General features: G+C 51.5%; 3 protein-coding genes across 9 annotated transcripts in view; 2 read left to right on the top strand and 1 right to left on the bottom strand.

The window, feature by feature from the left end:
• Positions 1–7,265, top strand: part of CRMP1 (collapsin response mediator protein 1) — a 66,780-nt gene extending 59,515 nt beyond the window's left edge. For both annotated transcript variants that reach the window (XM_082462830.1, XM_082462831.1), the window contains exons 13-14: positions 2,759–2,924; positions 6,242–7,265. In XM_082462830.1, coding sequence (XP_082318956.1) covers positions 2,759–2,924; positions 6,242–6,333 — 258 coding nt within the window. In that variant the 3' untranslated portion in view covers positions 6,334–7,265. The remainder of the gene's footprint in view (positions 1–2,758; positions 2,925–6,241) is intronic.
• A 141-nt stretch (positions 7,266–7,406) lies between these two features.
• Positions 7,407–12,086, top strand: LOC309661332 (uncharacterized protein). Of its 2 annotated transcripts, none has more exons than XM_082463069.1 (2): positions 7,407–8,063; positions 8,289–12,086. In XM_082463069.1, the coding sequence occupies exons 1-2, from the start codon at positions 7,682–7,684 to the stop codon at positions 8,408–8,410; spliced, it is 504 nt and encodes a 167-aa protein (XP_082319195.1). In that variant the 5' UTR covers positions 7,407–7,681; the 3' UTR covers positions 8,411–12,086. The 2 variants fall into 2 exon arrangements, with proteins under 2 accessions (XP_082319195.1, XP_082319196.1); XM_082463070.1 differs by having other exon boundaries at positions 7,407–8,196.
• A 1,363-nt stretch (positions 12,087–13,449) lies between these two features.
• EVC (EvC ciliary complex subunit 1) overlaps positions 13,450–15,580 on the bottom strand; it is an 82,378-nt gene continuing 80,247 nt past the window's right edge. Inside the window, exons 19-21 of one of the 5 annotated variants that reach the window (XM_082462772.1) lie at positions 15,332–15,425; positions 14,513–14,664; positions 13,450–14,027 (exon numbers count right to left, since the gene is read on the bottom strand). In XM_082462772.1, the coding sequence (XP_082318898.1) occupies positions 13,998–14,027; positions 14,513–14,664; positions 15,332–15,425 (276 nt within the window). In that variant the 3' untranslated portion in view covers positions 13,450–13,997. Of the gene's footprint in view, positions 14,028–14,081; positions 14,162–14,512; positions 14,665–15,331; positions 15,426–15,580 lie in introns of those variants that run through there. The other 4 variants (XM_082462773.1, XM_082462770.1, XM_082462771.1 and 1 more) reach the window with 4 other exon arrangements.

Genomic DNA, 15,580 nt, shown 5'->3' with positions numbered 1-15,580 from the left:
AACTGTAAAGGGTTGTGCACGTGGGGTGATGGGAAGAGTCCTGGGAGTACACCAGCCAGGACGCACATCCTGCATCATCCTGGAGGGGGGGGGTCTTCACCACTCCTCTTTTAGGTGTCATGACCTTCCTTCTGCAGATCAGAACCCTGGCGCTCAAAGCAGTGCAGGACTGTCCAGCATCACACGGCTGGGAGAGCTCTGAAGCCCTTAGTGCCGTTTGGTAAAAATAAACCGCCCTAGCCCACTCGAGGGGTGGCAGAACTGCATCTAGACTCCCTTCGATCTGCCCTCTTTTCTCCTTCTTGCTCCCCTTCCATTCTGCATCCTCCTTCCCCTCTTTTTCTTGAGGAGTCTTAGCGTGGACTCAGGAGGTCAAAGGGCATGGAGTAGGCACAGGCTCTGTCCCGTCTCCAGTCCAGTTCAGAGGAGGAAGTTGGCTCATGCTTCAGAAAGACTCCCATCTGTGATCAATCATCTTCCCTAATTAAGTCCCTCCCATCACCATGACAACCTGCTTCCCGCACTAAAACGGCTGATGTCTGCCAGAAAGCCCAGCTTTATTTGTGTATGTGCATGTGTATGTGTATGTCTGTGTGTGTATGTGCATGGGTGTATGTGTATGTGCACGTGGTGCTCCTGTGTGTATGTGCTCCTGTGCTCGCTTATGTGCTTGTATATGTGTGTGTGCATGTGTGCCCACCTGTGTATGGTCCCACTCTTCTTGTGCTTCATAAGTGGCACCAGTGCCAGCAATTTAGATGCAAGAGCCCAGAGACCTCCTGGCATTCCCAGACTCCCAGGCCAACCATCACAATGCTCTGTGTCTGTTTACTGTCCCTCTCTATGCCTTAAAGTGTAGCATCCCAGGTCAAGGATACCAAATTGCACAGATGTTATGCGTCAGATGGGGAAATGATGGACATGGAGAATTAGCAAGTTAGATCTGAAAGATGGCCAGGGATAGCGATGTGGCCACAGCAGGCTGCTGAGAGACAAAGGGACTTGTGTAAACTCCTGTTTGGGACACCCACCAAGGAGGCAGAAACACACCTTGGCTGGCTTCATTCCCTCTAAATCAGTTTGAACCTGAGGTCTGTGGTTAACGGCATCTGTGAGAGGTGGATGCCTGACCTCGATGCCAAGACGTGATCTGCGGTGGCCAGGCGGACAGGTCCCCTGGCACAGGGCCACCCTCCCCGCATACCTGAGGGCAGAGCACAGAGGCTAGGCCAGGTGGGGGACAGGCCCTGCCCCGGAACCTACATCTGGCCAAGCTGAGTTCAGAGGTCACTGAAGGGAACTGGGGGCCAGGAACACAGGCTTGGAACCTGCTGGAACCAGGGAAGCCCAGAGGCGCAGGAAGCAGGTATTAAGAGGGATGGGGCAGAGACAATGAGGTCCCAGGGCGTCAGGGCAGCAGGGCTGCTGGGGGCAGAGGATGGGTTATCACCAAGCAGCTCTGGGCCCTTGATATTGGTGCTGAAAAAGGACCCCTTTGTTGTAGAGGAGGGAGCCTAGGGCTGGGGTCGGGCGCTGTCACCTGTGCAGGGGAAGAGGGACGTGAAGCTGGGGTCGGGGCACTGTCACTGACTCACAGTGGGAACCTGCACATGTTCCTGGCCACACTCTGTCTCCCAGGGCCTGGGACCGACGCCCACACTCCCCTGGCTGGCTCTGAGCTCACCAGCAGGCTACCAGCCTCCCACCCGAGCCCCCGCAGCTTTTGGCTTCTTTGCCTCATGACTCTCTCTCCCAGTACAGCCCTCAACCCACGGGGATGGAGGCTGTGCACTGTGTCCCATCCTCCCTGGGGTCCAGGAGGTTTGCTCCCTGCAGTAGCCCTGAGCCAGGTGCCCTCAGAGGCCGCCCTCTCGTTCTCTCTCCCTGTGGTGGGTGTTCTCCCTTCCTCTCTCCCTCCTCCTTTGCGGGATCACCTCCCAAACTACCTGCCCTCAAATCCACGATGAAGATGACCCCGTGATGCCACCAGTCCCCGATTCAAGGGTCCTTGTGAGGGTGTCAGGGAAGTGTTTTCCTCTTGGAAATAGCTTTGGAGTCCTCCTGCACGAAGCTCTGTATGTGTCTGTGCTTGTGTGTGTATGTATATGTGTGTATGCATGTGGGTGTGCACTTGCCTGTCTTATGAATGTGTGTTGGATTGTGTGTGTGTGTGATGTGTGTGTTATATGTTAGTGTGTATATTAAACATGTTGGTGTGTATGCAGACATGTGTGCATGTACATGTGTGAATTGTGTGTATGCGTGTGGTTGTGTACTATGCATATTAGTGTGTGTGCAGTCATGTGTGTGCATGTACATGCACACGTGTGAATTATGTGTATGTGGAGTGTGTGTGGGGTGTGCATGCATATGTATATGTGTGCACATGTTTGTGTGCATGCATATATGTACGCCTGTGCACGTGTGTATGCATGTGGTTGTGTACTATGCATATTAGCATGTGCAGGCATGTGTGTGCATGTACATGCACACGTGTGAATTATGTGTATGTGGAGTGTGTAGGGGTGTGCATGCATATGTATGTGGGCACACATGTTTGTGTGCATGCATATATGTACGCCTGTGCACGTGTGTATGCATGTATGAGCGGGTGCCTTGTGTGGTGTGTGTACAAGCACGTGTGTGCATGTTTGTGTGTACGTGTGTGTATCCCCGAGGAGACCATGGTCACTCTCCTGCACACGGGAATGCATACGTGCATCTTGTCAATCAGTTGCTCTTCTTGTGATCTGTTTAGGTTTCTGGGTTGCAAGGGGTTCCCAGGGGCATGTATGACGGTCCTGTGTATGAGGTGCCAGCCACACCCAAATATGCAACTCCTGCTCCTTCTGTCAAATCCTCGCCTTCCAAACACCAGCCTCCACCGATCAGAAACCTCCACCAGTCCAACTTCAGTTTATCAGGTAAGAAACTACAGCGGCCAAGGTTCCCCACCCCACAGTGGCTCCCAGAGCCCTGAACTCCTGAGAAATGGACCCACGGCCTCAGGCACTCGATGAGGAGCCAAAGCTGGGAGTGTGGGTTCCCCTCCCCTCCCCTCCTGGGGTTGGGCAGAGAGGGCTGGGGGAGGTCAGAGAGCAGAGAAGGTCCGTGGGAGCAGCACAGAGATACCTGACCCTGGTTTATGAAGAGTCTGCCTGAAAATTGTCCTTAGGCTCTTCCTTAACACTCTTGGGGACATTTTACACTCTTACCCATGAAGCTATGTGTGGAGAAGGGGAATCAGGGTAGCTGCCTTTGCTGGATGTATGTTCTGGGTCGGGTCTTCAGCCATCCATGGTAGTTCAGCACACACTCTCATAACTCATGACTGTTTCATCTTCACAACAGCCCTGTGTGTAGAGTGGTATTATTCCTGTTTCTTTAAGGAGGAAATTAAGGCTCCAAGACATTTAGCGTCAAAATGCCAGGACTTGGTGCTCAACAAATGTGTGCAGACAAAATCGAAAGTTCACGTGGTCCTTCAGACTTTCTGAAGGCTCTTGGGACGTGTGTCTGCAGTTTCATCAGATCGCCACACAAGGACAGGTGTGCACCTGTTGGGACATTGCCTCGGAATTTCGAATATTTGAGGTGTTAGCATGAGTTATATGCTGTGCTAGGTGCCAGGAATACAGTGATGAATAAGACACAGCTGGGCAGGCTCAGTCTATTCTAGAGGTCAGCAAACTTTTTCTTAAAAGGCCAGGTAGTAAATATTTTAAGCTTTGTGAGCCAAGAGGCAATATCTAAGACCATTTGAAATGGAACCATTTAAAAATGCAGAAAACTATTCTTACCTCATGGGCTGTAAAAACAGGGCTGAGTTTCCTCAATGGGCTGACTTCTGGTCCAGCAGGAGTGAAGGACATTTAAACAGAAAAGGCGATGTAGTTGGCAAAAGAGAGAATGGAAGGGGCAGAGAGAAGATGAAATACCAGTTTAAATTGCGGGGGTGACAACCTACCATCCATTCAGGGATTACGCAGTGGGGAGCATGAATCAGAGGGTCCCCCAGTCCAGTCCGTCTCACTTTCCCTGAGCCTGTCCTGGAAGAGTATCTCCCACACCGTGTGATCCAGTGTCTAAAGAAAACTAATATTTTTGCACAAATGGACCCTAAACACAACGGAGTATTTCATCTGATGCTCAATCAGCAGAACAGGGATTGGTTGCAATGCTTGGAACACTGTCTGTGTGTGACAACACACAACCTCTCGGGGAGTTTGCACACTGGATCTCTGGTCTCATGCAATTCACGATTGCAATTAAATGCAGAGAGACATTCCCTCCCTTTTAGAACAGCAAAAAAACAATGAAATGGAAAGTCTGCAGGAAGTGTCCCCCAACCATCCTTCTTCTCCCTGTTCAGCACCCACTTCTCTATAAAGCCCCAGCACTGCCTTTGCCCAGCCCCTCAGCAGTTTCACAGGTGACTCCATTGGATACCAACTGCACAGACACTTTCCAACATCAGGATGGACTTCACAGATGTCCTTTTAAATATCTGAGTGAGGTTACATCATAGAGACATAGCATGGTTTACTGAAGTACTGTCCTTTTGTACAACAGGTATTTTCAAAGTACCTGGTATGTAACCAAGCAAGGTACAGATGCTTATGAGGTAGAAAGATATTAAGCACTTGGCCTGATTTCTGGGTCCAGGAAGACACACTGTCTATCAATGAAACAATGAGAGAAAATCAAAGTCAGTACTCTAAACCAAATTCGTTGTGGCTTACACAGATCATATAAAGTCAGAGGTAGAAGGACCTCATCTAGTTATTTTTGTCACTGTTGTTTTCATTGAAGTCTTAATTGGTAAATCTTTGATTCCTTATGAGGTTCAGCATCTTTCATGTGTTTATTTAAAATTTCCTCTTTGGTGAAGTCATTGGGAGTGACGGTGAGAGGGGATAATCCAGTTTCCACCTCCTGGTTCCTGGGAACATGACATCGAATATCGGGCATTGGTTCAGTACACATACTGTACCCTGGGAGGCAGCGCCTGACCCTAGCAGGCAGCCTAGCAGAGCTCTCAATGTAGACCACCCCAACTTCGTATCAGGCCAGCTTCTTCCGATCAATGAGGTTCACGGTGAATCCAGTGAATCCTGTTGTCGTGTGCTCATTGTTACACCTGCTTTGCCATAAAATTGATCCTGTGGTTTGAGGCAATAGATTACACAATACTGTGGATAGGAGTCGGCTCTTATTTTACAGAAAAGGAAATGAGGCCAGGAGAGGAGATTGTCTGACTCCAAATTACCCAAATTCCAGGCACCTTTTGCGCTGGAAGTGAAGTCTCCCGACTGGACCCCTCTCCACAGCATCCCTCCTTCCCAGCATTATCCGTCATCCAGTCTTCATTTCATACATATTCACTGAGCGCCAGGCACTGAGCTTAGTGCTCCAATTTTAAGTCTTTCTTTAACTGCAAGAGAATGCGTGAGATTGGAGTGGATGGTTGGCTTTGCAGATTTAAAACAAACAAGGCCGCCCCCCATCCCCACGCAGACCTGCCCATTGCAAACAGGGTGGGTAAATCCAGCTCCAAGTGTTCACACACAAGCACACACGCAGGGACACACATGCACGGGTACACACACTCATGCACACAATATACAAATGCACATACGTGTGCTCCCATGCATAGCACATGAAACACCCTGGGAAAAACGGACACTGCCAAGTGTCGTTCTGAGTGTGCAGTAGGAGCTGGGGTTTTGGGGACAAACCAGTGGGGCTACGATCCTGGCTTCCCTGCCCTCCAGTGGTGCCCCCTACAATGCGTGACCTGGGCCTCAAATTCCTCATCTGTAAACTGGGGCTAAAACAACACTCCCTTCATAGGATTGCTGTGAGCCCTGAATTCAGCAGCACATGTTAAAGCACCAAGTCTGCGCCTGCACACAGTAGGCACTCAGTAAGTGTTTGCCCACTTGTCTCAAGAACATGAAGCCAGACAAGAAACAGCACAGGGTGGTCAGGGCTGCAGGAGGGTGGCCCCGGGGCCTGGGGGGGCGTAGAAGAGGGAGCAACGGACCCCGTGGAGGTCAGGGAACCTTCCCAGAGGTCATCCTGGGCTGAAGGATGGTGAGGATGGAAGGAGTGTTGAGACGAAGGCTCGGTGTCCCAGAGGCTGGGGGACATGACATGAGAGGGCACCCAGCCCGCGGGAGCAGCACATGGAGCTGGTGTCAGCAGATCTCGCTGGAGTGACTGGCTCTGTCTCTTCCAGGTGCCCAGATAGATGACAACAACCCCCGGCGCACCGGCCACCGCATCGTGGCGCCCCCTGGTGGCCGCTCCAACATCACCAGCCTCGGGTGAAGGCAACTCGTGGATGAGCGAGCGTGAAGGATTCTGGGAAGGATGGCCATCCCTTGCCCTGTCAGTGTTTGGAAACCCACAGTATCGTTTGGTACTGATGGGGGGAAAATGGAATGATGTTCTTTCCTTTTTGGTTTAGGAAGAAGTGGTACTAGTGTGGTGTGTTTGCTTGGAAATCCCTTGCCCACAGTCGTGTGTTCATCTGAGCCCACCTCAGAGCATGGCGTCTCCAGGCCCCTCCTTAGTGAACACAGGTTCCAGCCTCGTCTTGTACTGTCCCTCCCACTTCTGACGCCACGGGCTCCACGGTTCTCTGAGTGGTTCCCTTGCACCCCTGTAGCTGTTCTAGGATAGTTGATGCATGTTACTAAGTTACGTCTGCGAGTCTGTGAGTGCGTCCGACAGAAGACAGCCGCAGCCCTACGTAGACACGAAGCCCAGACCTCAAGCCCTCGGGGGCAGCTCCAAAACTCATAGCAGGAAGATGTGTCCTCATCATCCCCTCCCCCAGGTCTACACGAGAAGGAAGCCCGCCCCACCGCCAGAGAAGCATCACTCTCGTCCTGTGTCAGGAACCCTGGTCTCCGTGGCACCTGTAACTCGCCATGACGTCTTTCCGGTCTGTGTGTGTCCTTCCAGCCCGCTCCAGGCTGCAGGCCTAGCCAGGTTCACACTCAGAAAGGGGTCTCCCACCCTCATTCAGGGCTGACCACGGTGTGGCCACAGCTGCTCCCGGTGCCCGTGTCCTGGTCCCTCCCAGGCGGATGACGAGGCCGTCAGATTTTTAAAGTTTTGTACATAGTTTTCCTTTGTAATCACCCTCATTTTTACTTAACAGCTGACTTATTGTGACTCTTATTTCTGAATTCAACGCTTGTGAAAAAATAAAGAAAATAAATGGCCCACTCCCTGACTGGGGTGTTTGCATTTAAGTGATGGCTGCTCAGGTGCTCATGCTTTGTGCTCCCCTTTGTAGTAGCGGACAGTGGTGCTTGCTTCCCCAGGACTCGCTCTTGTTAGGTAGTCGGGGCAGCAGAGGAGGGAGGAGAGGGAGCCAGTCATGATTTGGGGAGTGTTAGGTCATGAGAACAAGGATGAGAATAGGAGGACGATGGCCGGCCAAGGGCTTCTGTGAAATAGGTTGAAATCACATCACGTCCCTTCCCTCCTGCCCAGCCTTTCCTTGGTGTGCTGTCTCTTCCTGTGTGTTATGTGGGTCAGACTGCCTCAGATTGGAAGTGCCCAGCTCCTAAACTTCACATTTCTGACCTCCAGTCCCATGGGAGGTATACATTCTAAGGAGGAGTAAAACCTCAAAGTTGTTTGTCTTGATTACCAGTTAGTAGTGATGATGGTGATGATGCTGATGGTGATGATGATGGTGATGATGGTGATGATGGTGATGATGCTGTTGATGGTGACGGTGATGATGGTGGTAATGGTGATGCTGCTGCTGCTGCTGCTGATGGTGGTGGTGATGGTGATGATGCTGCTGATGATGGTGATGCTGCTGCTGATGGTGATGGTGATGGTGATGATGCTGTTGATGGTGACGGTGATGATGGTGATGATGCTGCTGATGCTGATGGTGATGATGATGGTGGTGATGGTGATGATGCTGCTGCTGATGGTGATGATGCTGCTGATGATAGTGATGATGATGCTGATGGTGATGATGATGATGGTGATAATGATGGTGGTGGTGGTGATGTCACATGATGATGATGATGGTGACAATGATGGTGGTGGTGATGCTGCTGATGGTGATGCTGCTGCTGCTGATGGTGATGATGCTGCTGATGGTGATGATGATGATGGTGATGATGATGGTGGTGATGGTGATGTCACGTGATGATGATGATGGTGATGTCATGTGATGCTGCTGATGGTGATGGTGATGGTGGTGATGGTGATGATGATGCTGATGATGGTGATGGTGATGCTGCTGATGATAGTGATGATGCTGATGATGGTGATGGTGATGGTGATGATGGTGATGGTGGTGGTGGTCGTGGTGATAATGATGGCAGCATTATCTGTACAGCACATGCTACATGTCAGGTGCTCTGTAAGGTAGGCACTATTATTAACATCTTTTACAGATGAGTCCTAGAGAGGTCAATAATTCATCTAAGATCACACAAGAAGTGGCACAGCCAATATTTAAATCCAGGACCCACATGCCCAAAGCTCCTTGCTTCTAACTGCCAAGCTTTGTCATTTGAGGCAGGATGGCTTTGGATGGGCATACGTCTACTTTATGCTTTTAGTGTCTTCTCCCCCCACCCTCACTGGGTTAGGATACTTTAAGGTCCAGAGAGGTGGTGGCTTAGGGTCAGTTATGGATTTTCTTGAAACAAAGCTAAATATTAAGAAAGATCAAGAATGTAGGGTAATGACTTGATATTTGGCCTTGGCCCATTGGGACTACTAGAGGACAATGCAGAAACTTCCAGAAGAGTAAAGTCGGCAACAATCAGTTACCCACCCTGCTGTCTGGAAAACACTTCCTCTCTCCCGCATCACCCCCCAGCCCATCAGGGAGCAGATGCTGAAGCGGAAGCAGCCCTAACATCCTCCCTGTAGGACCGACTCTGATGGGGCCTTTGCCCGGCCGCCAAGCCACCGGACCACCGCCCAGTTGGCATCACCTGCTGAGGTCGCCAGCACCCCTGTCCTACATTGGGTTCCCAAGAGGCACAGGCACAGGGGTCCTGGCAGCTGCAAGACAGACAAGCCTTAATTCTAGGAGGCTGAGCTGCAGCATTCCTTGTAAGTAACGTTCTTTTCATTCATCTCTTGAAATGGTAGGAGGAGGTGGGGAGCTTTAGGGGAAGGCTATCTATTCTCCTATTCATTCATCTGCACCCTTACTTCCCCTTTGCAGAGAGCATAGCATGGTCACAGGTTCCAGGAATTAGGATGTGGAAGTCTTGGGGAGGGGGCACTGTTCTGCTACCACAATAGTCTTCTGAGTTTCCTTCTAGAAGTTTTATCTTTCACATTTAGGTCTATGACCCATCTCTCATTAATCTTTGTACACAGTGTAAAATAGGGCTCAAGGCTTGCTTTTTTTCCATATAGAATCCAATCGAAGCAGTGCCATTTATTGAAAAGACCATCCTTTCCCTCATTAAGCTGCAGCAGAGCCTTGGTTGTAGACCAGGGTGACCACAGTGCATGGTCTTCTAACCCAGTGGTCCTGAGGTACACTGCTAAATAAACACTGGACTCTGAGCTTGGCTGGGCTGGGGTGGGAGCCCCAGTCTGTAGTGTCTGCTAACTTCTATGGTGCCAGTACTCTCACTGTAGCCAATTTCAAGCTACCAACATGAAGCCAGTGAGCTTTCAATCCATGCAATGTAAGTCGGGTCTGGTGTCCCAGTAAATGCCAGTACATTTGGTGTCATTGGCTTCAAGTTTTCCTTCAGTGATGTCAATTCACGGAGCAAGAGAGCAAGAAGAAGATTCCTGAACAAAAAGGGCTTCTACCAAAATGAAATTTCCCTCCTCCCTCCTTCCCTACATTTTTCCTTCCACCAGTGTACGAGGAGTGCCTATTTAGTACTAGGCATCGTGCTAGTAGGGGAAAGCAATGGGTGTTTATTCCAGGGGGAAGGTCAGATATTAACCAAATTATTATCCAAAGCATCTAATTACACACCATGCTAAGTGCTATAAAGGAAGCATTTTGCAGGGAGTAGAGAATGCTCATCTCCCACTCCTCATGTCCCCCAGAGAGGGGCGTCCGATCTCTGGGGGAGAAATGTGCAGGTTCTCCTGGCCTCTGTCTCACTCATTCTTCCCCAGCAGAGGGAAAGCACCTGATTTTTCAGAACTGAGAGTGCTAAGTGGCTCCCTTCCTCCCTCCACGGAGATGACGGGCCTCAGGACACACTTCCTTGGATGCAAATTTACCACGAAGTTAGTGACGCTCATCAGGTGACACTGGGAGGCCACGGGCGTATCTGGGATCTGGGTTAGGGCAGATTGAGTTGGGTTCAGTGGGGATGGGCATGTGTCCAGTGGACATAATTCCAGCCAGCCCAGGCACAAATGGCCACCCCCTGTGCCAACTCCCCTGCATCGTGACACGGAGCGCAGGCCAGGGGACACGACGCAAATGCGTCCCGTGGCACCTGGCACCGGAAGTGCGCCCAGACCGGAAGTGTGCCCAGCAACGAGGAGAAGGAGCACTGAGGCAAGTGTGCAGAGCCAGAAACTGGTCTATGGAAATCTAGGTATCCGATGCACACAACAGTGAGTGGAGAAATGTTAGAACAAAGTATTACAGAAGTGGGTTAGGCAATTCATTGACTTAAAAAATTATATTTTTGTATTTGTGATTTTGTGGAGTTCATCAGGTTCTAAAACTATTTGTTCTGCTCTCGTCTCTCATTCTAAACATATACAGTATTCTCTTTTATACCTTTTGTAATTTTATTGGCTTTTTATGAAACTCTCCTTGCCCAAATGTACAAGTTTCAGACACCCTCCCATCCTCCCACCCCACCTTAACCCCCCCACCAAACCTGGGCCCCCTCGCCACTCCTCTCAGTGTGTTTTGGGGGTGTCCCCATGGTAGAAGCCTGTGACCGGGGCCACATCTCTGTGTTGGAGGCGGGCAGTTTAGTTCAGGGGTAAGCATGAGCAGGCTCTTTGTGGACACAGGGTCCCCCAATTTGGCCTCATCAGTTATAGAGCTGACATGCAGATCTCTGTGGCTGCTTTGCCTCTATCTCAACCAGTTCCAAACTTGGATGAGAAATAAAGCAATGTATCTACCTTCCCCTCCCCCATCCCAGCAACAAAATATACAGACAGTTCTTAAGAGCGAAAGAGGGGGGTCTGATCTTATCAAGGTGGGCAGGGGTGGCTCTTGAAGTCGTGAGTGAGCCCTGTTGAGATGTGAACAATGGCTAGGAGCTAATGAGGCAAAGGGGATGGGAGGGGGCAGCAGGGTTCCAGACAGAAGACTGTCATGTGCCAAGGCCCTGGGGTAGGCACGGGGTGTGGCACCTATGAGGCCGTGAGAGGAGACAGAGGCTGGATGGGGGCAACGGCATCAGCTGGGCTGGAGGGGTGGCAGATACCAGATCTCGCAAGGCCCTGTGGTCCATGTTAGAGTTTGCTTTTTCTCCTAAGAGCAAGGGAACGCCACTAAAGAGCTGCAGTCAGATCTGTGTTTTAGGAAGTGTGGACAGATGAGAGGAGGGTGGGGCAGGGCAGGAGGGAAGATCAGGAGCAGTTAGGAGGCTTCTGCAGCAGCAGCAATACCAGCCCCGGGGTGATGAAGGCAAGACAAACCCCAGGTTGGCTGGAGACTCTGTTGACCTCATATACCACATCGGCTTCATCCTAGCAGCTCAGACCAGATCGGAGAGGCTAAATGTGCGTAAAAATTAATCCATTAAACGCTTCAATATGTCATCATTCATGAACCCCTTCCACTTTCACCTCCTTCCATCACAGCCCATAGTAAGAACTGGGGACACAACCCAGATGGAGGGAGGGCGGCTGAGATGTGTCCTCGGGGTCTTCTTGCTGTTCCTCCCCTCTCCCCGGCCCTGGGTGTGCTGTGTTCATGCAGCTCAGTATCGGGCCTGAAAGTCCTCCTCCACACCCGTGTCCCAGAGCCTGCGCCCAACACAGCCGAGAGTCCTTCCAGACGTGAGAGTCGTGTTTTGTTTTGAACAAGGAGGCAATTCCGTTATGAAAGGCACCTCTAGAGTCGATTGTTGATGTGTTGAAAACAGACGCAGTCCACAAGCCTTCATGGAGAGTTATGTGCCCCACACTGTGCCAAGCAGTCCAGCAGCATGTGACAGGTGACACGTCCCCTGGGCTAAGGAAGCTACGCTTAAAGCAAAAGCATCGTCCATGCAAGATCCGTGGAGGCTGAACCTACACTGCTCGGGATCTTCCAGAGATCCTGGTGCTGCCAGGGCATCGGCATTTACCAAACTCACGTCACCAAATCAGGCGTTCCCAGCATAGGAGGCATCTGCCTTCAGAATGCCTCTGTGCACAGGACCCATGTGACAAAAGCAATTGCTACGTAAAACAGGTTTGCAAAATATTGCAGGAAGGAAGTCAAACTTGTTACAAGACTCTGCAGAATAAGGAAATATTTTATTTAGCCCGTAGAGGGGGCTGTTGGCTAACTTTGGAAATGCGCCTGGTGACCAGTCAGGATTTGAGGATGCTCCGATCGATGGCTAGTATCCTTAACAAACGATGTAACTAGTATGGATTACTTCTTTTGTTAAGGAACCTCGCTTTCCTGACTAAGAGAGACTAATCTAGGTTGTAAGAAATAAAAATCCAGACCACAAATGGTCCAGAAAATCCCTGAGACAGGAGCTTCTATAACCTGGAGCCCACTGTGTACTGGGAATTTGTGGAAACCCTGTACTCTCCATCCCAGACCTGCCCGGGGTCAGCATGCTCTGACTTATATCAGTGGGTGATGCCCCCAAGGGAGCATCTGGCAATGTTTGGAGACATTTTTGGTTGACACAACTGGGGAGTGCTTCCAGCATCTGGTGGGAAGAGGCCAGGGAGGCTGCTAAACATCCCGTCATGCACAGGTCAGCCCCACCCCCAAACAAAGAAATGTTCTCACTCCACATATCCATAGTGCCAAGACTGAGAATCCCTGATTTCGATGAAAAAGGCAATTTTCTTTCCAGGTGGGAAAGGCACTGGCTGGTCTGAAAGCTTCTGGATATTCCCAGCATCCCCTGGGAGAAGCATTTCTCCTTAGGGGAGGACTGCTGTCTGGCAGAAGAACTCATCCCTCCCAGGGGAAGTCCTCCTGGGCAGGGCCTCCTTCCTAGCGCTTTAAGTGTCTCCAACAGAAGACCCTAATGCAGGTGTCATGTATCTGTGGGTCCTTAGGTCCCCAGGGTGGGTGAGGATAGGCCTGCCGGCCAGGGATTCCATGGTCTATGTCATGGGGCCCTGAGACTCCTCAGACCCCCTCACTGAGACCAGGCCTTCGCTGCTGGCTGAGCCAAAGAAGGGAATGGGTCCCGATGAGATTCCATGTTGGCCAGTGCCCACGGTGCAGGGGACAGAGAGAGCGGGGGCGATGGGAACGGAGGAGAAAAGGCCTCGGACCCAGAAAACACCAGCAACACCTGGTGATCCCTTTATTATAGGTGGAACTCCACCGGGAGGGGAGGCTGGCGAGCAGAGGGCCCCCAGGGCGGGAATGAGACCACTTAGCGCTCGCGGAACGCAGGTTCGGGGTGACATCGGGACACAGTGAGTGGGAAGCACAGGGAGCCAGGAAGGAGGGGCTTCCCAAGGAACGGAGCCACATCTCGAAGCCAAGGAGACACTGAAAAACTGGAGCAGACATGTTTCCAACACAGGGGTGGGGGTGGGTATCATCTTCACAGGCGGTAGGGTCCGCCCTGCTCTTTTTGGCCTTTTTCTGGGACTTTGATACCCATTCTCCATCCCTGCACAGCAAGGCTGTGGGCAGAGGGGAGACCCCACTGTCCCCCACCCCAGGGTGGCCAGTCCCTCCTCACTGCCTGGGGGAGGGGCAGGTGGCATTCAGACGGGGTCTTCAGGTTCCGTCCCCCCGACCAGCCTTAAGCTACAGATTGCTTCTTCTCTTTAGCATCTTCTTGGAATTCTCACCGTCACCAACCTCACTTTCTTGCTGGCTCAGCCTTTTGCTGCTTAAAATATGGAAGAAATGCAGTTGGTCAGAACTTTGATTCCAGGTCTGTCTAGATGCAATAACAATGCATCCAATCTGATCACATGAAAAGGTGGTGACAGGCCATCAAAACAATCTGCATTTTGACATGGGCTGTTAAGAAACAAAAGAAACTCCCAGTTTCCCTCTCTTTGGTGGGAGGTCCAACCCATGCTCAGACGACGGACGCACCCCAGGATGGATCCACGCTACCACAAATCTGGAAGCATCTGTAGCTCGCAGCGCCCTGGTGAGGCCTGGGATTGCCAGCTATTCAGGCTGGATGCTGACGGGCTGGGGAGGTGGGTCGTGGCTGACCGGGCCCAACTGGACACTAACAATAGCAGTAACAGTAATACCAACACTTCCCGTTATCACCCATCATTTCTCAGACCCGAGTCAACACCTAGAGAGGCAGTGGATTTCCTGCCCAGATTTAGGTGATCAACAAGGGCCCTGGTGTACCTGAGCGATCCTGAGGGGGGGCCCCCTGAGGCAGGGTCGTCGTCCTTGGGCCCCCCAAAGTCCCCTCTGTCCCGGGGTGCCGGCTTCTTCCTTTTGGTCCTTAGGGGTTTCTCTGCAGGAGACACGTGAACCCAGAAACTGGCTCTGTGACTCTGGGTAGGTGACAGCATCTCTTGGCCTCACGCCACTCCGGCATTGTTTAAGTACTTCTGGGGGCCAAGTATGCACTCAGTACCTACTGCTCTTAGACCCATTTAACTTGTGAGGAAACTGAGACCTCGCAGGGGGTGAGAGCTATCCCAAGCCCACAAGGCTGAAAGGTGGCAGAGCTGGAATTCAAACTCAGTCGGCCAGGCTCCTGCTGTGTTTCTACCACACCCAGCAGACTGGCAGCCTTCCGAAGCAGTAAGAACCTAGAACACAGCTCCAGTACCATAGCTTTTATTTTAATAGCCCTCCATGACTTTACACACCTTCCCCTTGCTATCCCGTTAGAGGCTACAGCACTCTATGATGTCCCTGAAGTTCCGCTGGTCAAGGGAGGAGGGCTAATTATCCCCATTTTACAGATGGGAAAACAGAGTCAGAGATGAGAGTCAGCTACTGAGCAGCAGACCCAGGAATCGGAATTATTGCATTTTGAAGGGCCAGGGACACAGGGGCATCCTAGCCTAGCCTGCTTATCTACAGACAGGACACAGAAGCCCAGAGAGGGTAAGTGCCATGCCTGGGGCCACACGCCAGTTAGTGGTAGACCCGGTGCTAGAATTTATACTCCCAGCCCAGAGAGCCTGCAGGGCATCGCCTTCTATGACTCACCTGACAGCCCATGCTTATTTGAAAACGGTTTGCTTTCGGCAAGGGGCACCCGGGCCAACGCCGCCAGCTCTGAGATGAAGCTCTGCTCAGCTTCCTGGATGCAGAGAGAGAGGGTCAGCTGGGCCTCCCTCTGCCCTGCTCCGCCTCTACATCGCCTTCCATCAGCACGAGGGGGCGCTGTGAGAGTGGGGACAGGACCGCGTCCCCAAGTGGAGGAGGACTCTCCAAGAGGCATCCAGAAACGCCAGG

This window comes from Balaenoptera physalus (genome assembly GCF_965194825.1).
Source record: "Balaenoptera physalus genome assembly, chromosome: 5".
Taxonomy (NCBI): Eukaryota; Metazoa; Chordata; class Mammalia; order Artiodactyla; family Balaenopteridae; genus Balaenoptera; species Balaenoptera physalus.
The sequence above is the reverse complement of the archived record's forward strand: the minus strand, read 5'-3'. Positions and strand labels throughout refer to the sequence as shown.

Excerpts from the sequence above, each read along its gene's own strand:
- LOC309661332 (XM_082463069.1), top strand. The coding sequence starts at position 7,682 with ATGATGGTGATGATGCTGATGGTGATGATGATGGTGATGATGGTGATG. Across the intron at positions 8,064-8,288 it reads GTCACATGATGATGATGATG|TGATGATGCTGATGATGGTG; the intron begins GTGACAATGATG and ends TGCTGATGATAG.